General features: G+C 49.4%; 1 protein-coding gene across 1 annotated transcript in view; it reads left to right on the plus strand.

Annotated features, from left to right (window-relative positions):
* The window catches only part of PLXNA4 (plexin A4), a 522,503-nt gene extending 499,271 nt beyond the window's left edge, over nt 1-23,232 (plus strand). The window contains exons 29-32 of the mRNA XM_030933215.1: nt 1,232-1,401; nt 5,888-6,100; nt 13,512-13,662; nt 16,080-23,232. Of these exons, the coding sequence (XP_030789075.1) occupies nt 1,232-1,401; nt 5,888-6,100; nt 13,512-13,662; nt 16,080-16,175 (630 nt within the window). The 3' untranslated portion in view covers nt 16,176-23,232. The remainder of the gene's footprint in view (nt 1-1,231; nt 1,402-5,887; nt 6,101-13,511; nt 13,663-16,079) is intronic.
* The last annotated feature ends 2,013 nt before the right edge of the window (nt 23,233-25,245 follow it).

A 25,245-nucleotide genomic window follows, 5' to 3' on the forward strand; every position in this document is an offset into this window, starting at 1 on the left:
TGCAGGGAGCCTGGAGGCTATGGAGAGGGACTTCGTCAGCCCACAGAAATGCCAGAGTAGCCAGTACCCAGCATTCGTGCTGGTGCCGGCTCTATTATCCACCCCAGGAGGCATTGCTGATCAGCCCCTGTACCGAACCTCAGAATCCTTCTCAATCCAGCGCTCCAGGCAAACCCCACCAATACATCGGTGTTGGCATGCAATCTGAAGATTTGTTTCTATCCCTTCTCCATGCCCTTCTGAAATGCTGAGACTCTGACTGCCTCTTTTCACATTCTTCTGCCATGCCTTATAAAAGAATGGTTTCTTCTCTGGGGTATCCTCTACAATCTCAAGTGGGGGAAGTCAGGGCTCCATCAGTGACTTCTCAGGCACCATTTCTTTTTTTCTTTTTTTTTTTTTCTTTTCTTTTTTTTTTTTGTTTTTGAGACAGAGTCTTGTTCTGTCACCCAGGCCGGAGTGCAGTGGTGCAATCTCTGCTCACTGCAACCTCCTCCTCCCAGGTTCAAGCAATCCTCCTGCCTCAACCTCCCAAGTAGCTGAAACTACAGGGATGCCCCACCATGCCTGGCTGAAATTTTTTTTTTTTTTTTTTTTTTTGTATTTTTAGTAGAGGTGGGGTTTCACCATGTTGGCCAGGCTGGTCTTAAACTCCTGGCCTCAAATGATCCGCCTGCCTCTGCCTCTGCCTCCCAAAACCTGGGATTACAAGTGTGAGCCACTGTGCCTGACCCCAGGCACCATTTGTAATCCTGGTTCTGGGGACATTGCTTACCTGCAGTGCTAGTCTTTCACTCCTGAGACTGGGCTCAGCTCTGCTCTCTGCAGAGCCAAGTGAGTCACTGTTCATTAGCCAGTGTGAGTAATGCCCAAACAAAACCAGCAGATTGTGTTTGTCTGTTCTAACCAAGTGAGTGTTCATTAGCATGTGTGAAAAGTGCTAAAATAACACTGCCAGAGGGTGTCAACCAAACCGTGTTGTTGGCAGAGGAAGCCTTACGTAGGTCTAGTCATCAGTGTTATATCTCTTTTCCATGTGCAGGGGAAATTTAAAGCTGTTAGAGACAAATGAAATGGGAAAGATGATTTAATGCATGGACATACCCAGTTTCACCCAAGCGAAGTGGACTGTATACCATCCTCCCCTGCCTAGGTCTGTGAGGCAGGTTTTAAAAGCCATCCTCAAAACTACGTGAGTTGAGCTGTGTCTGAACGTATCCCACCTCTCCAGGGCACACTGCAGAAGTTTGTGGATGACCTCTTTGAGACCATCTTCAGCACGGCACACCGTGGCTCTGCCCTGCCCCTGGCCATCAAGTACATGTTTGACTTCCTGGATGAGCAGGCTGATAAGCATGGCATTCATGACCCACATGTCCGCCATACTTGGAAGAGCAATTGGTGAGTGAAGGGAGCGCAGGGGGCACATCAGGAGCCCTGAGCCCACCCAGCCTCGAGTCAATGGTGGTGGGACTCTGGGCCTCCAGGAGAAGGGCTGGCCAGAGTCTGTTTTCATCAGCAGGGATTCTGAGCAGGCATATTCTCTGGTCCTCCCCATCCACTCTTCCTAGATTTTTGTGCTCGTTCCCTCTTTCACTTCCCTCTAGTAAAATCTGTCTGTGCATCTTTCTTTCCTATCACTTAGTCAGTTAACAAACATTTATTGAACCAGCTGAAGAAGCAAGAAATAATATGTCAAATGTCACGGCCAGGACACTCTCCCATCCAAGTACCTCCTGGGTGCCTGTGATTATGCTAGACACTGAGGATCGTGAGCTAATCAGACATGGCCCCAGCCCTCAATGAACCAACACATGAGGGTGAGAGGCAAGGAAGTCTGCTGGTGTGGGACAAATGCTATGGAAGATGGAGGATGTGTCGTGTGCAACCGGATCTTAGAAGGGCAATGTCTAACAGTGACTGGCAAGCAGTTTTGAAACACACCTCGGAACCAATCAGGTGAACAAAGGGCATTCCTATTCTGTTCAAGCAGTTGCTCTCTTCCCATAACCTCCTTTTCCAAGCTCTGTGTGGTGAAGAGACCTGCCCTTAACCACTATGTCTTCCTTTGAGACAACAGGATTCTCCAAGTACTAACTGACACTCTAGGTGTTCTCCTCTATGATCCCCTCTGTCCTTTTAGCATGGAGCATCCTTCCTTTCACTTGTGAGTAATTTGTATTTGAGGTTGAAATTTCAAGATCTCACATCAGTATTCAGTACTTAGTGTGGAACCTTGTGTAAAGCTGGGTCTCAGTAATTATTGATGAGATGCAGAGCCAAGGTTGTCTCTGGTTGAGAGCTCTACCTGAGGCAAAGCTGGCTTATCCTTTGTCCCATCAGTTCCAGAACTGCCTCCCTGTAGCTTCTCCATGGTGCCTGTCCCAGGCTCTTCTTCCCCAGATCATTCTTCTGAGGCAGTGTGGGCCTGTTGCCCAGCACCGACAACTGCTAGGATGGGCAAGGCATTAGGGCTCAGCCAAGCACCCTGGCACCTAGCCCCAGGCCCCAAAGCAATGCACAGATGAAGGCAGAAGTCAAGCTTTGGTACCAAAACTGTGTTAAATGTGGTATGCTCTGGCTCCTTATCCTCTTCACCGGGAGAAGAGACTATCCCTGCTGAATATGAAAAACCAGGCAGGAACCAAGGTTGAGCCCACAGGACCGAAGCCTGGGGTTTGCTCCCACATTAACTCCTGGTGAGAGAAGACCTTCATCCCGGGGTTCTTCCAAGCTTTCTGAAATAAGACTCAAAAATCTAGATTGCTCACTCAGTGTAGCAAAACTGGGTGATGCGATTTCCTCCTTTGAAAGCTGTGCTGGGTCTAATATCTCCCAGGACCTGCCTGTAGGTAAGATGCATTTGACTCTCCTAGACTTCTAGACTTCTTGGCATGACTATTGGGAGCTGTTCGGTGGGGCATGTCCCCAGCCTACTAATCTGCTTCTGTCAGTGAGTCTTCCTACTTACTGCCTCCATTGAATGTTAGCAGCCTTCAGGAGATGGAAAAAAAAGGCTCTGCCCAGAACTTCTCTTGATCCTAGCTGGAGAAAGTTGGGTCTTTCTAAACATTTCTACCTGCTTTTAGTAGCACATTGCAGGAATATCACCTACAATGGTATCCATACCGTTTATTTTCACCCCGTCCCTCCTGCTGGGTTGAGGACACCTCCACGGGTGCCATAATGTCCTTGGAGTAGAGCCACATCCTTCTTGGATCCCAGCTCTTCCAAGTACTCAGGTCTGAGCAAAGGAAACCCCAGGAAGTAGACAGTCCTGCTAGGCTCAAGTTCTCCCATCAAAGGACACTTTCCCCCAACCCAGACTTGATCTGTTGCTATGCTGAGCAAGACACAGTAAGTCTGGGAATTTTAAGATCTGCATATTGACTTGGAGTTAATTGTCTCTGATTGAAAAGTGATTATTTTTTTATTCCTGGCCCAAGGTGTAACCCACCCTCTCCCACCCTCTTCTTCCACAGTTCCCTACCTCTTCTCTTTTAAATAAACCTCCTGCTCATTTAGCCTGAGTGGCTGCAATCAACCAGAGATTAGTGCCACCACTAATGTTAATAATATGCTAATATTTCATTAGGCGGGAGCCTCGGGTGGGTGCTGTGGCTTCCCTGTTAGCTGTACCTGTCAGCAAAACTGGCTTGAGGACCAGAGAGCATAGGGGAGGAAAAACCAGCAGAGCAGATGTGAACTCCCAGAGTCCCTATTCCTGGGTGCAACTTCCGGAACAACAGGAAGATGTGAACAGAGACTTCGTTAGCTGAGAAGTCATGAGTCCTCCATTCAGGGCTCTGACCCCAGCTGTCAGGAAGCCTGGGCAGCTGGAGTGACCCCTGCTTTCACCTGGGTGTTATGGCTCTCTGAGTTTTTCTGGACACCATCCCATTATTTCCTATTAGAGATTTCCAGGGATGGAGCAAACACCGTCAAACATTGTCAGACCTCAATGCTGCCTGCCTGAGTCCCGCCCTGCACACTTTGTAGGAACTTAAAAGATCCTTTTCGACTGATTGGCAGTCTTGAGCATTAGGTTTTCCTGTATTAATAGCATTTGTTATTTGTACCTGCTGGCTGCTGGGAGATAGAACAAGTATAGAAATATTGTACTGGTTCTGTTGAAATGATGTAATTCAAAGAGTTTAAGTTCTAAGAAGCAAGCCAAGCACATAATGAACATTCTAACTGTTACCATCAGTGAGAACAACCACCAAAACAACAATAAAACATCAGGGGAAATGGCAAGAGGCAGGGGTGGGAGCAGAGGGAAGGAAGTAAGCAATCCCTTGCATGGTGCCTAGTCCTCTTTCCCACCTGCATCCCAGCAGGCTGGTTGGAAGCCGTAGGATTAGAGCCCACAGGGATGCCTACAGCCAAAAGGGGCAGAAGGCAGTGTCTCCCAGTGTCCCAGGATTGGGACACTTTAAGCAACAGGTTAACAGTAGCAGACTGCAGGGCACACTTTTCCCTCTTTGTCTTTGTTGATGCAGATTTCCTGTGTGCAACCCATCCTCCACCCCATTCCTCTAGGCCTCACCCTGCTAAGAAACACACAGGCCTGGCATGGTGGCTCATGCCTTGTAATCCCAACACTTTGGGATGCCGAGGTGGGCAGATCAACTGAGATCAGGAGTTCAAGATCAGCCTGGCCAACATGATGAAACCCCATCATACTAAAAATATAAAAATTAGCCGAGTGTGGTGATGGGTGATTGTAATCCCAGCTACTCAGGAGGCTGCGGCAGAAGAATCACTTGAACCCGGGAGACTGAGGTTGCAGTGAGCTGAGATCGCCCTACTGCACTCCAGCCTGGGTGACTGAGCAAAACTCCATCAAAAGAAAGAAAGAGAGAGAGAGAAAGAGAGAGAGAGAGAAAGAAAGAAAGAGAAAGGGAAGGCAAGGCAAGGCAGAGCAGGGCAGGGCAAGAGAAGGGAAGAAAGGGAAGGAAAGAAAGAAAGACTTACACAAGTTTTAAAACTCCCACCATCAAGTGCCCCCTTTGTGAAGGCATTCTGGACACTGCCCTCTGGGTAGACTTGATGATTCCCTTGGTCCCATGTTGGACCCTACACATCTCTGGTCCTAGCACCAACAGTCTTCCGGCATGTAGTCGGTTTCATGTCTGCCTTTCCATGAACCCATCACAATGCAGGCTTCTTGAGAGCAGAGGATGTGTCTCATTCATCACTGTATCCCCAATTGCAAGCACAGTTCCTGGTGGCCAGGAGGTGCCAACCGGAAGAAGCAGGGAAGGGAAGGAGGGAATACGATGGGGCCCATGAGGTGGGTGAATGTGGGTTTTCAAGCATGCCAGCTTAGAAATGAAGAATCCAGTCAGCTACACAGTACTTCTCAGCCCCAGTAGGAGTAGGCTGAGAGGCCCAGGCAGGGAGGAAGGGTGTGACTTCTGCCAAGTCATACAGTAGATGGCAGAGCGTCAGATACGAAGCCTAGATTCCAAGCAATTCCTTAAAGTTTGCCAACTGGATACTCTTGTATCAGGCTTAGGAGCAGACAGACAGAGAGTTAGAAATTCCACTTTATAACACACATCAAAGCTGCCTTTTAGGCCAAAGGGAAGATGAAGAGCCCTGCCACCAAGGCTGGGTATCAAGTCCTCGCAAGTACCTACCAAGATTGTATCTCTGGATGAATTATTCAGCCTTGGCAGTTCTCAGTTTCCTGGAAGGTAAATTGGGGCCCTGCAGACCTGCCTTATCTCCCTTCCTGGGCACATCCCATCCTCAGCATAGAGAAGGCTCTTAAGTTCTATTAGTTCCCCAGGCTTCTCTCCTTCTCCAGAGACCCCTCCTACCCACGCCGCAGCCCCACTGCACCATCTCCCCTGACTGTCTGCCTCTTCCTTCCACGCAGCCTGCCCCTGCGGTTTTGGGTCAACATGATCAAGAACCCGCAGTTTGTGTTTGACATCCATAAAAACAGCATCACAGACGCCTGCCTCTCTGTGGTGGCTCAGACCTTCATGGACTCTTGCTCCACGTCAGAGCACCGGCTGGGCAAGGACTCGCCCTCCAACAAGCTGCTGTATGCCAAGGACATCCCCAGCTACAAGAACTGGGTGGAGAGGTGAGTGCTGGGCCATGGAGCCAAGTCAGGGCCCCTTGCTGGAGCCAGCAGCTTCCTCCACAAAAGGTCCCCTCCCGTCAAAAACCAGCTGCACTTCCAGATGAGTCATTCACAAAGCCTGATCCTGCCACTTCAACACCCACACCCCCACGTCCCAGTGCTCCTGTCCCCTGAAACCAGAATAGGAAAACGTGGCCAGAGGTTGCTATGGTAGCTCTGCTTCCCTGGATAACAGGCCCTGGAGCCTAGTGGCTGAAATGTCTTCTAGGCCCAGAGAGGGGATGTGGCTCCTAGCTCTAATCTTCACCTCCCACCCCCCAAAAAATAAATAAAAACTGTCATCATAAGACTTCAAGGGGCCAGACTACATCATTGCTGCAGAAAAGGTTGGAGGCCTCTACCCATCTGCTCCCGTCTGGCTGGCAGTTCCCAGCATTCGGTGGGGATGTTTTTGTCACTGTCTGAACAGCTTCTCACTCTCCCAGCCCCTTGCCTCTCACGTGAGCTCTTAATGCCCTGGGTCTTGCAGTGTTGTGATCAAATCCCAGTGTCCTGCAGAGCTCTCGTGACTGAAGGTCCCCCTGTGAGCTGCAGGGCTGGGCTCTTCCTAGGGCGGCGCTGATTCATGGTGAAGAAGGTTAATGGTTTGTCTGAGCCGCATCAGCTCCATATGCCAAGCACCTGAACTAAGCAACCAGCTGAAGCTTTATTTATTCATCACAGCAGCCCTGTACTAGGGAGAGGACAGGAATGGTAAGCTCCTTTTATGCCATGAAGGTGAAGAAATATACATGCAGAATGGCTAAGTAATCTGCCCAAGGTGATTTAAGGGACTAAGATGAAACTAGATCCCAAACCTCTTAGCTGACTCCCAAATAACCTTCCTACCTCTTTGCATTACCTTCAGACAGGACCTCTGCCAACCCGTATGGTGCCTCTGTATGGTTTAAGAAAGATGCCCCTTCCTACAGAATGAGGTAACCCCACACCGAGTGTGTGGTTTGCTGAGTGATGGGCTTTGTCAGCCCTAGCTCGTCCTCTTGTCCAAGTACCTTTGTGCAGTGAGTAACCTGCACAACTCTACATGGCAGTCCTGCATTTAGACTTTCTCTTTATTCCAAGTAGCTTAAATATAAGAAACCTAGAGGGAAGCTCAGATTTGGTGCCTTTTTGAAGAGTAAAAGAGTTCAGAAGGTGTGCTTGACTTGGTGACAAAATGAACTTTATCATTTTGCCTATGATAGAGACAGCCTCTGTCTTTATACTTGAAAATTGCCTTCCCTTATAAAAAGGAAATAACTAAGAGGGAGTAGAGTCCTGGCCACTTCAGTGCATTAGTGTCACTGAAAGGGTTTGATTTTGTTTTTCCCTGTCCCCTCTGCTCTGTGATACCCTCTCCTCCTTTCCTATTGATGCAGGTGGTGGACATGCCACCTCGGCTGTCCAAAAGGAAACTAACTCTTTTGTCCTAGTGTCTGATTATTTCTGAGTCATCTAGATGTGTTCTTACCTCCTGCTACGTAGACAGTGGCTCACTCTTCCAACAATAGAGCTCTCAGGACTGGGCCCCCCAGCCCCTCCCGTGTGGGCAGCCAATTCTTTAGCAGGGAGAGGGGAAAGAGGCAGCAGCTGGGCTGTTGGTCATCCCTGTGCCACAGTGTCATTGTGATAGCGCCCCAGGCAGGGAGAGGGGGGAACCAGGGTTGTGAAGGGCTGGGAACATTTGTGAAGTGTCTGCATAAAGGACACTTCCCAGAAACAGGCTGCATAGTCAGAGCTGAGGCTCATGCATGCATGGGCTGAGCAAGTGGTCTCCTTTCTGCTTGGTGCTCAATGAGATTTGTGCCATGCAGCTGCTGCGGGTAGCAAGTAAACTCAGTCCATTGGGTTATTTTTAGGAGTGATTTGATGGTTTCCATTTCTTATCCCGCTTGTTTCTTAGCAACCACTGACACTCTCAAGAAAGTCATTCACTCACTTGAGGCCCCAAATCTTTTCTCCTTTCCAGGACCAGGGTACAAAGACAGACAGATCAAGAAAACAGCACGGACAGGGCTGAAGTCAAGCCCAGAGTGCTGCTTCACTTGGTGATGGAGGGACAAGTCCACTCCCATTCCCAGAGGAGTTATCCTCTGAGCTTGTCTGGCTCCCTTGAGGGAAAAGTAAAGTCTGGCAGGGCAGACCTCACCTGGTACCACAGCACACCTGATCTCCCACCTCCCCATTCCAAGGACATTGAGAGCCTGCAGTTGAGGATGATGGTAGAGTGACCTGGCCACGGCTTGTTCACTTCTGAATCTGCTCGCCTGCTGTTGGTCAAATGGAGACAGTCGTCCCAGGACTTAGAGGCTCACTGCTGTGGAGCGTGCCCTGCACATATTTGGGGAAGGTGTTCTGTACCATCACAACTAAAAAATAGGGCTTACCCTGCCTGGTCCTCTTCAGAGCAGGTGAAAAAGGGAAGCATATAAATTCAGTAAGCCTCAATAACTCTTGGTTGAACAGCATAGATGATTCTGCCAGTATGTTGAGTCTTCTAGAAATTCTTTATCTAGCCTCTCACTCATCTTTTCATCTATCCTCCCACCCATCCCCCACTCATCCTTCCATCTAGTCTCCCACAAGTCTTCCCACCCATCCTCTCACCATCCTCCCACCATGCTCCCATCTGCCCTCCCTTCTCTCCTCTCACTCATTCTCTTACCCATCCTCTAACCCATCCTCCTGTCTGTCCTCCCATCCATCCTCCTACCTGCCCTCCCTTCTCTCCTGTCACTCATTCTCTTACCCATCCTCTGACCCATCCTCCTGTCTGTCCTCCCATCCATCCTCCCACCTGCTCTCGCTCCTGTCCTGCCATCTATTTTTCCATCTCTTCTCCCATCTCTCCTCCCACCCGTCCTTCTACCTGTGTCTTCCCTCCCACCATCTCCCCACCCATCCTCCCCTCCCATTCCTGCCTCCAAGTATCTTGTAATAATGGTGGTTTGTAGACCCACTGTGGATTCCCAGTATTCACTCCCCTCATATAAGAATTTGAACTTTTGCTTGTGGCCAAATCTGGAAAAAGGGAGAAGAGTCTGTTGGTTTCCAATTAGCAGTTAACTGCTACCCTCATCTTACAGATGAAACCCAACAGTGTCATCACTATGAAGTGGTGTGTTGTGATCAGTTGTAGTTTTTGTGTCATTACCAGTAGCAATACGTTGCACACTTTAGTAGTGATTTCTTCCAATTTTAACTTGGAAGAGTTGAAAGGTCATTCTTGCAGCAACATTGGCCTCACTCACTTGCCATCAGTCAGCTTTTAAGAAGTAAGTATAATGGAGTCGCAGCAGGCCACTGGGGTTTAGACTAGAATGTGCCACACATTTGAATGTCATCTATCATGTGTGTCACGGCACGAAAAAGGTTAAGAATTTTAAATATTTAAATATGCCTCCTATGGAAACCATCCAGTCAAATACATAAAATGGTGACAGCTCACCCTGGGAGCAGTACTAGAGGTGAGATATAGACATTTCATTAACATATTCATTAATTCATGGGTCAAACATTAATGGTATCCATCACGAGTGAGTTGGGTACTTGAAATGCATTGAACTTGACCCTTTCTTTGCAGCTCCTGTGGTCAGGGAGACCACACAGACAAATGCTCAGCAGACCCCACGAGCATCATAGTGGGGAACTCAGGGTGTGGGGCCTCTTTCTGCTGGGCCCAGAGAGACCCTCCCGTGATTCACAGAGGAAAAGACTTTTGTGCAGGTTCTTGAAAGGTACATATGGGGGATATCAGAGCATCAGTCTGGGAATATCTTTCACTCCTGCATCTTCATCCTCGAGGTGTGTGGAGGGATGCCAACACTGTGTTCTTTCCAAAGAGTTTAGGGCACTGGAGACCATCTTCCCAATCACTACAGAGCTATCCTAAAGGCAGGTATTTGATACTCACGGTCACTCTCTGGGCCCAGGATTTCTGCTGGCATCCCACTACCCCATAGAAATCCACAGACTAGGACCCTGCAGACTGGCCAACAGTGGAGGATGCAGCTCTGTGGGGTGTTGATCTTTATGGCCTCCCCCAGAGGCTTGATGTCGGGACCTCAGGGGTGCTGGCCTCCTCCGTGCTGTGAGCAGGTCTGCAAAGAGAACCAGGGAAGGCCAGTGGTGGGACCAGCTCCTTCTTAGCAGGTCAGGCTTGGGGCAGCTCGGAGGGGTCCTGAAGGACTTCCTGGAGATGGGCTCACTTGCAGGCAGAACGCCCACAGGATCGAGTTCAAGCACAGGGTCCCAGGCTCCCTTTTCCCTTCCTCAATGCACAGCCAGCAGATGAGAATGCTTGCTTAAAGTTCCATAACAGGGCTTAATTATGTTCTTCCCAATCAATAAGGCTTCCCAGTAGAGGAGCCCAGCACAGGGGCCAGCACAACAGGAGCGAGAAGGAAGCAAGGTTCACCCGGCAGAGGTAGTACCACATGAGTCGGCATCAGGCACAAGGTGCTTGCTAGGGAGTGGGAGTGGGGGAGCAGGAGGGGTCAAGACAGCATTGGCAAAGCCCTGCAGAGAAGAGGGGACCATTTATCAGCAGGCAGACTTGGGATCAAAAACAGGGTAGACTGTCAGCAAGACTTAAGCCCCACACCCACAGACGTTGGGCTGTCAGTGGCCACTCAGCTCAGCTGATTTAGAACTTGCTGAAGATGAGGTCATGCAGTTGGCCCACCTGTCACTAGTGTGTGACCACAGACATGCCCTGGTTTGATCCAGCCTCCCCAGTGCAAAGGCAACAGGAAAGAGACAGGAGCTGCCCAGCAAGGACCTGACCTCGCAGAGAGGATGACATATTCAGGAGAGGCACGTCACCCAGTAACTCCAGATGAGATGGTCAGGGCCCCAGCCCTGTCCTATCCTACTCTCAACTCCCTGCCCTCCACCCCAGCAGCTCTCTCTGTCTTTCTCACACACACATATATACTTCCAGATATTCTCTTTGGGGAAATGGATAGGGCTTTTAGTGTGCTGCCATGAGGCAAGCCACTGTGAAGGCACAGAGTGCTGGGCTTCTGTTGTTTCCCCCAGCAATGGTCCCTTCACTGCAGACACGGTGGCCCCTAACCTAGGATTCCTTACACCTCAGGGACTATAAAGGCAGCAAGAAGGTCCCTGGCACTGTTTGCAAAAAGCTTGACAGAGCCACCTGCCTACTGTGATAAGCTCCACAGCTGGTGAGAGAAATAACAGGAGTCTTTGCTTTTGGTGATGGTTATGTCCTTTCCACGGGAACCTGGGTTTTTCACCTGGTCAGAGGCTCTGATTGTGTACAGGTGACAGGGTATACCTGTCTGGTGGAAGCTTGGAACTCAGCTGAGTTACCAGAGTTGCATGGCTGGCTGCTGGCCATGGTACCAAAAGTGAGTGAGGTTATTTGTTCATGCTTTTTACCAATACAGCCTGTGAAGGTAGCCCTTTACTTGACAAACTAGACATGGGATCCCTAAGGGGACAGTGACACAAATCTCCTTGGGAATGGCGAGATTGGGAGCTACTACTGAAATCTCTAGTCTCCCACTATAAAATGGAACATTGGCATTTATTGCATTCCAGAAATGGTGACAGTGAATCGAGTCTCGCTGTAATTGCATACCTGGAATGTCATTAAATTACTCAGAGCCCTGTGTCCTAAGGTACCTGAGGATGTGTTTTGGGGCGGGTGATAGGCCTTGAAGAGAACAGGCTCTTCTGGGGATGGAGCCAAGAAAGCAAAATGAAACAGGAAGGGGTACTGGGCCCTGGGGAAGGTGGAAGAGGGGCGGGGAATGGAAGAAGATGTGAAGGATGGAAATCCAAATGAGACGGGGGCAGGGCAGCCTGTCTGAGTAGCCAGGCTGCTCTGAGAAAGGCCATGTTATCACCCTTGGCCTTGTTGCCTGTCTCAGGCTCCTGCCCAGCCGAAATGCTGCCAGTTCAACAAAGCAGTTGACAAAATGTCTGGTATGTGGCCAGGGGAGTCCCTTCTGACCAGCCCCTTCCCTTGCCAGGGAGCACAGCTGTCATCTCCTTCCCTCTGCCTCCCCATCTTTCAGACAGAACAACAGATCTGCAATCCCAGTACCACTCAGAGCAGGGAAGCCCTTCCAGCCCTCACTAGCCCAGGGATGCTGTGGGGCAAATTGAGCTGTCATTCCATTGCAGGCCCTTGAGCTGATGACTGGGACAGTACAGGAAAACCATCTCTGCTAGTCTTCACCCACCTCATGGGCACTGATGGGAACAGTTGGAGGTCAGGGAAATAGCACAAGACTGAAGGGGTCCGGGTTGGAGAAGTGAAGGATAGGGCTGGGGTACAGAGGGAGACTATCCCAGAGCCTCTGACCAAGATTCGAGTTCTGAGAACTCCCAGGGTCTGTCACTGTCACCAATGCTTGTGCAACCCTGAGAGTGAGTGTCTTTCCTTAAACTTGGTGTCTAGGTGCCTTTCTTGATGCACCCTAATCCCTGCCCTGGAGACTGTCCTCCCCCATCCCCTCTGATACTAGGTTTCAGGTTTACTTTCTCCAGCATGGCAGCCATAGGGACTTGGCATGGGCTGGATTGGGCTAGGCTGAGCCGGGCCACCACAAGGCTTTGAAGTTTATGATGCCCCCCTATCATTGTAGTTACCTCTTCTCTTTTATGCAGTCCACAAGCCCAAAAGTGCATAGGAGAGGGTGAGAAGTGGCTGTCTTTGGGGGCACTGAGGCCTTTCAGTTCCTCATTAAGAAACTGCACAACTCCCCTCTGGCGGGGGAGTTGGGGTTTGGTGCATAAAATGTCAAATTGCAGAAATTAAAAATGTAAATGCTGGCATCTAATTAACCAGTTGACAGCAGTGCACAGCTGCAAGTGACAGTGACTGATTGCCTTCTGCCAGTCTCTCCCCTAGCAGCCTCAGCGCTGCCTCCTCCCATTGAGCCCCCAGAGAGCGGAGGACATCAGAGAAGAGCAACTGCTCGGAAGAGCCTTTGGGCCCTGCTGGAGGAGATCCCTTGCATCTGTGGAAGGGGCATTAGAGAAACTCAAGACAGTCTAGACCTCTCTGTGTGGTAGCTGAGAGCAAAGAGCATGCCCGAGGTTGGGCCCCTCTGGCTCTTGGTTCCTCTCCTGTCTGCCCTTAGACAATGTCTTGGCCACTCCCCAAATCCCTTCCCTCTATGACTACTGCATCCAGAGCTGTAGAGGGCTCTTCCTGGTTTGGACCCAGCAACCCAGATGAGAGAGAGACCACAGTGGTCCCCAGGTGGTCACAGTGCAGGTACCCACTACCTGGAGTGCACGCTGAGCTCATGGCCCCAGACACAGTGCTGGGAGCATCCATCTCTCCTGTACTCCAAATGCACGACTCCAGCTTCTCCCTACTTCCATCCCTCCACAGGTATTACTCTGACATAGGGAAGATGCCAGCCATCAGCGACCAAGACATGAACGCATACCTGGCTGAGCAGTCCCGGATGCACATGAATGAGTTCAACACCATGAGTGCACTCTCAGAGATCTTCTCCTATGTGGGCAAATACAGCGAAGAGGTAAGCTTTGCCCTGCTCCAGGCCCATTGGGATGGAAGGGGGCAGAGAATGAAGACAACCCTGCATGCCTCCACGTAAGAGAACATCACCACAGACACCTCCACCTCTGCTGGGGAACCACCACTGAGGACTTGGGGCTGTTTTCCAAAGGCTGGAATGCTAGAAACTCTCCATCCCATAAATTCTGCATTCATCCCTGTGCTTCTTAGATATATAAATAAGTACCTATTTCTTTTATATTGTCTTTTTTAATTCTTATTTTCTCTCCAGTATTTCTTCTTTTTTATGTTTTCCACATCCCTCTGTGATCTAACTCTCTTTAAACAGGCACCTCCCTACTCCTATGGGCAGGCTATATGGAATGGCATGGTATGGTATGATATGGTATAGACTCGAATAGAAACAGAATAGACTAGAAATGAAACAGAAGTGAGTCAAAACAGAATGGAATGGAATGGAATGGAATAGAATAGAATAGGATGGAATAGAATGGAATGGAATGGAATAGAATAGAATAGAATAGAACAGAACAGAACAGAACAGAACAGAACAGAACAGAACAGAACAGAACAGAACAGGAAAAATATAATGTGTTTTTCATTGTTGTGTTCCCTCACTGGAAAATCCCACCTAGGGTCATTGCCACTATAGACAAGGCCTTCTTTCTGGCCAGTGCCATGGTGCTATGGGAGTTTTCTTGGCTATGCATGGGGCCAGGAGCAGCTTGGAGAGAGAGGCCCCTCAGACATCTTCTGATCAGCCCAGGAAGCCCAGGAAGGGAGCAGCCCAGGAAGACACAGGCATGTTCAGGGGCATACACAGCACTGCTGGGTAAGAGGAGGCCTGTCTTCCTGGGCTTCTAGTCAGCTCTCTTGCCCTGGGCCTGGCCATCCTTGGAATCCAAATTCCCTGCATCTGAGCAGCAGCATAGCCACCTTCTCTGAGTAGAGGGTAGTAAGAGAAGCTGAAGCTCGTGCCCCGAGTTCTCTATCTCCTCCCATCCTCATTACTTAAGGAGAGTCCAGGAACCCCTGGTTAAAGAAGCTGACCCAGCAGGCCCAGGGCCTGGAGGCCTGCAGGCCATGAACAGCCTAATTCCGTGGCCCTTAAGTCATGGGAAAGCCAGTGCTGACTCCGTTAGGGCAGGGACCCTGATGGTAGTCTGCAGCTGAGTACTGGACTGGGACAGAGTTTTCCCCTGTCTGTGGCAATGCAACGTAATAAGGATGCTGTAGTGTGCACCAGTGTAAGCTTCCAACCATCTCATCTCAGAAAGGATTCTGTTAGTCTGCAAGGACAACGGTCTACCTTGGTGTTTAAATAACCCATCTTTTATGAAATGATGGTGTGTACAAATGACAGTTTTTGGCCAGCTCTATCTTGCCTCCCCATTTAAAGAAACATTAACTGGGTCATGAAATCCAAAGCCCTGGGTGCCTCCCTTGAGCCTTCAGCCTCCTCCTCATCCCCTTACCCTCCCTTCTTATCCCTGCCCCCTCAAACAGCAACATCAGTAGGTTCCACCCAATTGTCTAGTGCCTCTGGCAGGGCCGGCCTTGTGTTGAGGGTGCTCACAGATATTATCTGACATCCTGTCCCCTGGAGGTGGATTAGTCATTCCTACATTAACAGTTGAGGACGTTGAGTGTTCAGACAGGTTACCTGTTTGGCCTCAGATCACCCAGCTAGCAACTGGAAAAGCCTTTACTCAATCCCTCATCTCCTGAGTCTGAGTAAAATTCTAACACATTTTTCATTATGGGCCACAATTATTGGCTGTCATTGTCCTCTGCTAACTGCCTGCCCTCAGAAAAGGCTTTGGTAGACATTATCCATTAGGTGTTAATGACCAGGAAAGCTTGTAGTCTTAATCGTCTAGTGATATTTGTTTTTTAACAGGCAAAGTGAAAACAAATGACTTTCTAAATGTAGAATCTGGGGCCCCAGGGAGCTGATGGGGAGGATTTTTATGTCTGTGGGAGGAAGGGTGGGATGTCTTAACATCCATGAAATCACATTCCGGCTCCATGCTGAGCACTACACATTTCCATGGGATATGGAACTAGCTGCTGTCTAACCTGCAGGTAACTGCAGCAACTCGGCACAGGCGTCTTCAGCAGAGTTTCTGCCCTCTGTCTACCATCTTTTGTAGCCAGTAGAATGCACAGTCATTCAGACATGACGATGTGTGCTGGCATCCTGTGCGCACTGCCATGCTGATGCCCGCATACTGTGCCTGCCACACCTTCCCACCCGTGCTGCCCAGGCCTCCTCCTACCCAGCAGTGTCCAGTGTGCCCCTGCACATGCCTGTGGCTTCCTGGGCTTCTGACCACATCCACACCATCTTTGTGCCTCCTAAGAACACAGACCTATACAGATGAACAAGTAACCTCCCCATTCTTGGCTCTTCCACAGATCCTTGGACCTCTGGACCACGATGACCAGTGTGGGAAGCAGAAACTGGCCTACAAACTAGAACAAGTCATAACCCTCATGAGCTTAGACAGCTGAGAACCGTCCTTCCAGGGCCGCCCTGGAGGGGGACACACCAAGCCGTGCCTCAGTCTAGATTATCATCTTTACCAAGTGCAAGTTCCGACTGGCATCAGCAGCATCCCCTGAGCAGCGCTGTTTCTTTCTCTCTCTTTCTCTCTGCCTCTTTGTTTCTCCCTCCTTCCTGGATCTCTTCTCTTCCAGTTGCTCTGCCAACACAATTGGACCAAGCCACTGACCCTCAGTCCAAGAATGACCAGGCCCATGGCAAGGGAACTGACCAGAAGATGTCAGAGGGGCCTCTCTCTCCCAGCTGCTCCTGACCCTGTGCATGTCAGCAGCAGGATGAGGAGCCAAGGACAGGGGACGTATCTGTGCTGCTACGTCGCCTTCCACTTTGGCAGCCGCCGCTTCGGTCTGAGCCTTGGCCTAGAGAAGAGGCAAGGAAGTAGTTCAGTGTTATCTTCACTGGGAAGACATCGCCTGGCTCTCCGTTCCCACAGTTCTATCTCCAGTGGTTCAGCCAGTGGTCTGATCGCTTTGCAGCTGTGAGAAGAAAAGCCACACCTCCTGCATGTGGCTGGAGCAGGACATGTGTGAGCAGCTGGGAGGTGCTTCTTGAGGCTCCCTCTCCCTCGCTGGGATGGCATCCAGAGGCTTCCTGTCCTCTTCCAGGTCTCTAGAGGGACCTGCCTGCCCTGCCTGCTCCCCCACCAGTAGAAAGCCAGGTAGGAGAAAGAATAGCAGTTACATTCCACCATGGAGATGCTCCTAACCTTTTCATCTGAATCCTAGCAGCAGAAATGTAACACAGTGGGGGAGAAAAGGAAAGAGAGTTGCGTCTACCCTGGAAGCAGAATTTGTTGTTTTCCATTTACCCCCAAATTCAAATGAGTCACGATCATAATCATAGGTCTAGTCCATTACCAGAGCCCTGAGTGCTGTCAAGAGAAAGCATCTATCTCCACCCTCCTTTGTCACCCTTCATCAAGGGTCAACATGAAATGCAGAGTGCATCTAGGAGATTCTACCTCCAGCCATCTCCATGGCTCCATCCCCACCATCCTTCCTGAGAACTCCATAGACAGCTGGGGCCAACAGCCTAGTCCCTGTTCCCTCTGCAGAATCTGGTGCCATTGCTATGCAGATGACTTTGTCACTGGGCTGTCCAGACCTCTTTGGGAATGATTGCATTAACATCTCAGCTGTCTCTTTCATCATTCTCCTTCTTCATCTCTTCAGCAGTCATCCTTGAAAGAAACAGACTTAAGCACAGCCTCACAGAGACCACCCAAAATGCCAGCCAACCTCAGCCTCCAGCTTGTCAGGTCTGGGAGGGACAAAGAATCGAGCTGATGGGCCTGGCTGGAATTGAGAAGAGGGACATACAAATGACCTCGGCCTTGACATCCATCTCCCCATCTGTTCTTACATCTACAGATGCACCATTTTAGCCAGGCAGGCAAATGTGTGCCTAGAAATGGATACTAGGTAAGCTAGAGAATATGGGGAGAAATGGTCTAATGGAGGGTTTTAGGAACCTTTCATCCGAAGGAGACCTTAGGTGCTGTCTGGTCCGGTCTCCCACCCTAAGCAGGAGTCTCTGTTGGCACCTCTGCTCTGGAGTTGTTCACCACTATGGGAGACAAGGAGAAACATCATCTTAGGTGAGGTTAAGGAGAAGGATTCACAGTCTTGCCTTCACTCCCCAAACATCAGACATCGTTCCTTGTCACCCACTCAAAATGAGCCCCACTTGGGGAAGAAACCACACCATCTCCAGCAAAGTCCATGGAGCATCCGGTACTTCTAAGAACACTTGCCCCTTTGGATATGAATATATGCACGTGTGTGAGCGCATGTGCATGCGTGTGTGTGTCTGCCCCAGGTGTAGGCAGAAAGCGCAAAAGGATTCCTTGTCCTTTGTAGAAGGATTTTTGGTGTTCTTCTTCTCTTTCCCCTTGCTCATCCATTCATCCTGCAGCTTCAGGACATTTCAACCCTTGCTTTCTATGCTGAGAACTGGTGGGTGGAAGGAGAGGTCACTTGTCCATAGGAAATCAGGGTGGTCACCTGCCGAGGCCTGGACCTTGGCACAGGACATCATGTGACATCGCAAAGGACAGATGGTGGAAAAGACATGAGCAACCTAACGAGAAGAGGAAAATGGGAAACAATGCATTGGAAGAAAAAAAATAACCAAAGGTTTTGGCAAGTGCGGTACCAGGTGGAAAATCTTGGATTTTTCTATCCTTGATCATTTTATTCCCTCCCAAGAAGTTATGGGACCTGGAAGGCCAGAAAGGGTACATGTGGAAGACGGTTTGAGGAGGTACCTCGGTCACTAAAATATTTTTGCACATATGAAGTGTTGGGGAGGAAAGAGACACGAACATATTTAACACAGATTTGCTGGATGGAAGCTGCGTGTGTGAACGTGTGTATGAGTGAGTGCTTTTTTTTTTTTTTTTTTTTGCACAGTTGAGAAAAAAATCGAACAAGCAGAAAAAAAAAGACTTATAACGGTTCTGCTGAAGCTTTTATTTTTTACCAGATGATTATTGTTACTTTCTTTCGCGGTACAGGACTTTATTTTTTTTCCATGTTTTTGTTGTTGTTATAAGAAAACCTTCAAACACCTCAGAGAAATAGAAAGGTTAGGAAGAAAGAGGACACAAGGACAGACAAGTTTTCTGGCTGTCCCCATTTCTCCTGGGGAGGGGTTTGGGACTGGTTTGACTTTAATTGGTGGGTGGGTTGTTTCAGTTGCTCTGTTTGCCGCAGTCCCCGTGGCCTGCTTGGGGACTGAGAAATCCGAGCCAGGTATCCAGAGCCACAGCCCATCTTGCTTATAAAAATTATGTTTTCTTTTGCTGTTTGTTTTCCATTTCTTCCATTTGGATTCTTGTGCACATGTGATATGTTTAAAAGCAAAGACAGGCAACATTGTCAAAAAGCTGTTCTTGCCCCCCCGCCCATCCGCCACCCAAACCTATTTTCCAAACTCCCCCAGGGATCTTCCTCCCCACCATGGCAGAGCAAATATCCAGGGGCTGCCCAGGTGGCTTGCAGGCTCCCAGAGAAAGGAATTGGGCCAACTTGGTCCTGTGGGATGGAGGCCCCCTCATGGCCTCCCTCTAGGCAAAGTTAATTTGTTGAGTCTTGGGCAGAGAGAAGGCGAGAAAAGGCCATCTCCCTCACCTTTCCCTCCACCTCACCCCCTGTACCCTCCCAGGGAAAAAGGTACCAGACTGAGTCATCAAAATCATTGACAAAGTTTAGGTGGGGATTTTGCATGTTGGAGAGAGAAGGGCTTAAGGTAGCAGGGAAGGAGGGGACTTTGTGGGGTCCTAAATTTTAAGGAATAAGTAGAGGAAGACAAGAAAGAGAGCTGTAGGCTGGTCATTTCTCCCGGGCACGAGTCCCCCAGATATAGCTTTTGCCCATTCTTTGTCCTTCCCCATAAGGAGAGAGCCTGACAGTTCTTGGTAGCTGCAACTAATAGTGCCACTAAGTGAAGGCGGCCATTGTGCCAGTTACTTCCTCAGGAAAATATTTTCTTGCCTTCTTTCAATATGGTTTTAAATTTGGGGACAGAGGATAACCCAAGTGTCCCACAGGCCAAGGTACGTTCCAATGGCAGCATGACCCCTGCATCCAAAGTCAGCCCCTAGAGCCGCCCCCTTGTGCACCCACAGCCTGGTAAGTGAGCTTGGGTGCTTGCAAGGAGCTACGGGTGAAAGAGAAGTCATTTTAAATAAATCCCAAAGTTTGAGGCAGACTGTCTAGAACTGTTCCCAGGAAGAAGCAGGAGTTACCCACAGGAAAGGTCTCTGACCTGGTCCCCTCAGGCCCAGCTACCTGCGCCCACCAGGAGTGATGGTTGATGTACTGGCCCAGCATCTCCACCTCCCCCATGCAACCAGGTCCCCAGTACCCGTGTCTCCCGTTGCATGTCTGGCTTCTGCCTGTGTTCCTCCTGCCACGAGCATCCTCCATGTCCCTCCCCATTCCACCCTGTCTCTCCTGCACGCATAGCCTCTGTCCCAGGGCCATTTATCCACTTGAGTACAGGAGCTGCTCAGACCTCTCAGCCCAGCCCTCTGTGACTGTCCCAGCCCCGTCCCACCCCACCCAAAGCTGCCTTCCTGGCTGGTGGGGGGGCTCCCTCATCTGGTCAAGGCCCTATGGGTCCCCATCTGAGGATCCACAAGTTATGACTTCTCAAATGACCACCACTGCAAGAGGCATCCTCACCACTGTTTCCAGAGCCGTGAACGATGCTGTGATGAGCCCAGGTCTCAGCACCACCCTCTGTGACCTAAAAAGAAAAGCTCAATTTCCATCTGTCATCTTTCCCAGGACCAAGGGGACACAGTAATGTGAAGTCAAATACTTAACCAAGCATAGGGCCAGTATTATCAATCAAGGACAAACCTCCCACCTCACAGACAGCTGAGCAGTGAGGGAAAGACAGACACAGGTAGGAAGGTGCTCTGCAGGCACAAGGCCCAGAGATGCTCCTCTCCGGGAACTTCCCCTGCTCCTTCCAGGAACAGTGAACCCAGTGAGCAGCCCCAGCCAACTCTTCAAGGCCATCAAGGGGTCTTTCCGTGAATGACTCACCTCCAGGAGCTCAGCTGACCCCCAGAGAAGACCCACCCCAGGCAGCTCAGTGCCCTGGCTTCTCCCCATGCCCCAAATTCCCCTAGCCATCCCTCCTGGTCCTCGTCTACATCAAGGGTCTCTTCCCCTCTTCCTGCCAGCTCTCAGGACAGGTGACTGGGAGGCCTTGACCCCTCAGCCTCTTCCTTTAAAAAACAAAACAAAACTGTGGGCCATTTATTTAGGATTTTGGAGTTGTTTGGTTTTTGTTTGTATATTTTAAGAGTTTGAGAGTAAGAAGGGAGCCCTGCTATGGATGTTCAATCCAAATTACTTGGTTGGTGGGAGCCAAACCCATGACTTACAAGAGGATGAGGAGAACCTCAGAGGACAGGAGGAGCCTCCCGCATAAAAAAAAAAAAAATGGGTCAGGACATTCCCTGGATGAGGACAATGCTAGGGGTGGCATCTCACATGGCTGCTGCTATTCCTGGTGCTTCCCCACACTTTTGACAGATGGAGTCCTTCTCCTCCCTCCTCCTGCCACCTCACCCTACAGGCATTCTCTGTATAGGAAACATGAGCCTTGTTTTACAGAATAGGGGGCTGAGACACAGCCCCAGGTAACACTGACACAGCTCTCGAGAGAGGCTGGAACACTCTGCAAACCTCTCCTCATGGTGCTGAGGGTGGCATGCTCTCGACAGGAAACCTAAATGACCACTCCTCTCATTTGGAAGGTAATCTACTGCAGTAAAAGTTTCAGACATGCAAGAGAGAGGTTTTTTAATACTATAAATTTTTGCTCCCCCATAAAATTATTTTTTTATTAGAGGGAGTATCCAAGTTGTAAAAATATATAGAATTTTTTGGTTGTAAAAGAAATACATACTCATTAGGATCCCAATTAAATTCCTTGAGTAGACTGGTGACTACCAGAAAGCAAAGCAAAGTTAAACAAAATGAAACAAAATCCTTCATATACAAAAAGAACTTTCTGTTTGTATTGGCAGAGGTAGTGAGGTAGGATGAAAATCCTGGGTTGGGGGAACCTCACCCCCTTTGATGTCTATGCTTGGCTCTCTGGGCTGCCCCTGGTACTGCTGAATCCTATATATCTCTTATTAGCTTTCCTCAGACTTTAGGGAGGCTCTGTTAGGGATGGGTCATGGGAAGACCCAAGTTTTCCCTCCGCCAGGATTGCAAAAGTAAGTAGACTTGGTCTAGGCAGCTCATCTTCCACCAATTTCTTTATGTGGAATTAGAACTTCCTTTGTTAGTATCTTTGATCTTTTGACTCAAGCACATTTTGGAAGGGCTCCCTTACAAGAGTAGAATTTAAAACAGAGGATACAGTTAAAGAGCAACCCAAAGGGCACTTAAGAAACTGAGACCACTTCACCAAACAGGACTAAGGAATGCTTTCATGCACAGAGGTCAGTCGCAATCCAGGCACAGGATGAAGATGGGATACACCTGCTCATCTTCTCTCCTCCTTCCCTCTCCCTCCCCAATGTTCTTGTTAGCTTGTTGGCTTGCTAGACCTTCTGTTCTTTACAATGAAAAGCTAGCTTACCTCAAATAATCTTGTTTCCATTTGGAAACCAATGATTTTGTGTTTTAGAATGGACGACCCTCCCCTCACCACTCCCTACCTTAGCCTGGTGTCCTTGAGACATGCAGTCTTTGCTTAGTCGTGTGTTGGCTGCTTTGAGCAGGAACAAGGCCCCCAGGCCCCGAGGTGGGAAGGAATGATTGGATGCTGCTGCCCTCCTCCCCACTTTAGCATGTAGGGGCCAGTCCATCTCTTCCAGCAGGGTCCTGCCGAGTTACCATAGCAACCAGCAACTCCAGGGTACCGCAACAGACAATGGCTCAGTGAGCTGACATGTGGGGGTGATGCAGGGGTTTTGGCCCGGCCAGATGACCCAGAATTGAGCTTCCAATGCTAGAGGAGAAGGGAAGAAACAGGATGGATGGATGATTTAAGGAACCGGCAGGAGTCTGAGTCACATAGAGAAGCCATTGAAGGAGTTGGGGCAGGTTATCTCTGTTCCAGTCACCCCCTTCCAGCCCCATCCAACTTCTGTTTCAAACTAAAGCTCCCACCTCAAACACTGGCCCTTTGTTAGAACAAAGCAAAACATATCTTTAGACAACAGTGTTAAAATGAGCCTCAAATATATATGGATGAGATCTCTAAGAAGAGGGTCTTCTGGTTTTGATTTTTAAAGAAGAGTATCCTAGTAAAATATTAAAAAAAGATTTAAAAAAGTTTTTAAAAAGGAAACCTATGCTATTTAAATTGGAGCCCAGTTGTAACTTGGTAAAGGCAAGCTTCTGTACCTTTGTTATAATTAATTGTATACCTGTGTATGTAAATATAAGGCATTCCTATTTTGCAGTTCAGAACAAAAAAAAACTTATTTGTAATATAGAATAAAGTTTATTAAAAAATAATAAAAATGCAGTTTGGGATTTTGGGTCCTTCTCTATGTGACTGGCTGGGAGGGGCTGGGAGAGAATGCTGGCTATAAGATGGCAACAGCTTCCAGCATGCAGACACATGTCTGGTACCTTCTCTCTGCAGTTGTGTGACATCTAAACTCAAGCGCCAGAGATGCTTCCTTCTACTTAAGACTCTGTTCTCAGTTGCAAGGCAGCCATCCTGAGGTGGCAACACTTCAAGCCAGGGACAGTAAACATGTTACTAGTCAGTGCTGTCAGGAGACAACGCTTTCCTACATAGCCCAGTCAGTCCCAGAATCCCTCTCAATGCAGCCCTCCAGGAACTTGCTACTTGCCCATTAGAGTTGGCTCTGGGGATGACACAAGCATTGCCATCTCTGCTTCAGGTCTTCCTGGCAAGCGACACCTTTGTGACCAATGATTCTATCAGCCCCCACTTCCCCTGGTATGTTGATGGAGAGTGAAGATCTTGAATCCAACTGTGTTCCTGGGGTAGAGTGGGTTAGGGAGAAAAAGAGAATGAAAAGGGTGGCAGTGAGGAGGGCCAGAAGGAAGGAGCCCATGCCGCTGCCTGCCTTGCACGCCCATCTAAGGCCCACGCTGCTCAGAGGTGGGGGGCGGGGAGCCAGTGCAGCTGGCATGACACAGAGAGCCCTGGTCCAGGAACCAGGACCTCTGCAGGTTCTGCTGTTGGCTCACCTGGCCACCTTGGGCAGATCTGTCCACGTTTTAAGCCTCGGGTCAGCAGGTGGAGGACAGTGGGCTGAATGACTCCATGAATATTCCAGCATCCTTCTTATTCAAAGGAAAAGCCATGAGAAAAGCGAATTAGGAGAGAAGCAGGATAAAGAACAGGAGGCAGAAACATGGAAAGGGGAAGACTCAGGAGGGAAGCAAGAAAGGAAGGAGGAGTGCGGGGTGGGGACAAGGGGGAGGGGTGAGGCAGATGCTAGGGGCACAACTGCTGATGTAACTTCAGGCAAATTCCACCCTCCTGCCCCCACCCACCCACCATCCCATAGGCCCCTCCAGCCTTCACACCCTGAGATGTGCATGGGGAAGAATTCACCCAGGATGGGACCCCTGGAAGGCACAGAGAGAAGGGTCAGGAAGTGGCCTGGGGAATGTCCACAAGGGTCCCTCCTGGCCTTGCCTTCAGCACTGTCCCACCTTCCAGAGGCGATTTCTTCTGAGATACTAAGGAGCTCCTGAGGAGAGAGCATCCCTCAGTCTGAGATGGAGAAGCCACGGCCTCTGGAGGCACCATCAGCATGGCCACAGGACGATGTACAGCGTGGAGTGACTGTCGAATGGACGGGGCACCTGTGAGGGAAAACCGAGGTCCCTGGCCTCAAGACCTAGAACAAACCGAATGGATTGAAATCAACCAGAGTGGTAGTTGTTTTTTGTTTTGTTTTGTTTTTTTCTCTCGGTAGATCAGGCTTACAAGGAAAGTATAGTTCAGGAATAGGAAGGAGATGTTCTTCCCTTCTCCTAAATAAAGACTCAGGTTGGGTGGGGACAGTGATGTCACTCTGAAGGTGCACATTGAGATTGAACAACGAAGTTTCCACCAGGGCCTCAGATTCCCTTACCTATCTGAGCTCAAACTTTGTCAGAACCAACCACCATGACCTTGAGCAGGTTGCTTCTCTTGTATTTTGTTTACTTAGCCACAAAATAAAGATGGTTCTAATTGTACTACAAAGCCCAGAAGATTGGGGCAGGTCGATTTAGACAACCGAAATGAAAAAGACCCCATATGCTATGTAGGTTCATACATGCATGCAGTGTTATTATTAGTCATAAAAATGATATTCTACAGGCAGAGCATGGTGGCTCATGCCTATAATTTCAACACTTTGGGAGGCTAAGGTGGGCAGATCACTTGAGGTGAGGAGTTCGAGACCAGCCTGGCCAACATGGTAAAACCCCATCTCTACTAAAAATACAAAAATTAGCCTGGCGTGGTGGTAGGCGCCTGTAATCCCAGCTACTCAGGAGGCTGAGGCAG

This window comes from Rhinopithecus roxellana, chromosome 6, assembly GCF_007565055.1.
Source record: "Rhinopithecus roxellana isolate Shanxi Qingling chromosome 6, ASM756505v1, whole genome shotgun sequence".
NCBI lineage: Eukaryota > Metazoa > Chordata > Mammalia > Primates > Cercopithecidae > Rhinopithecus > Rhinopithecus roxellana.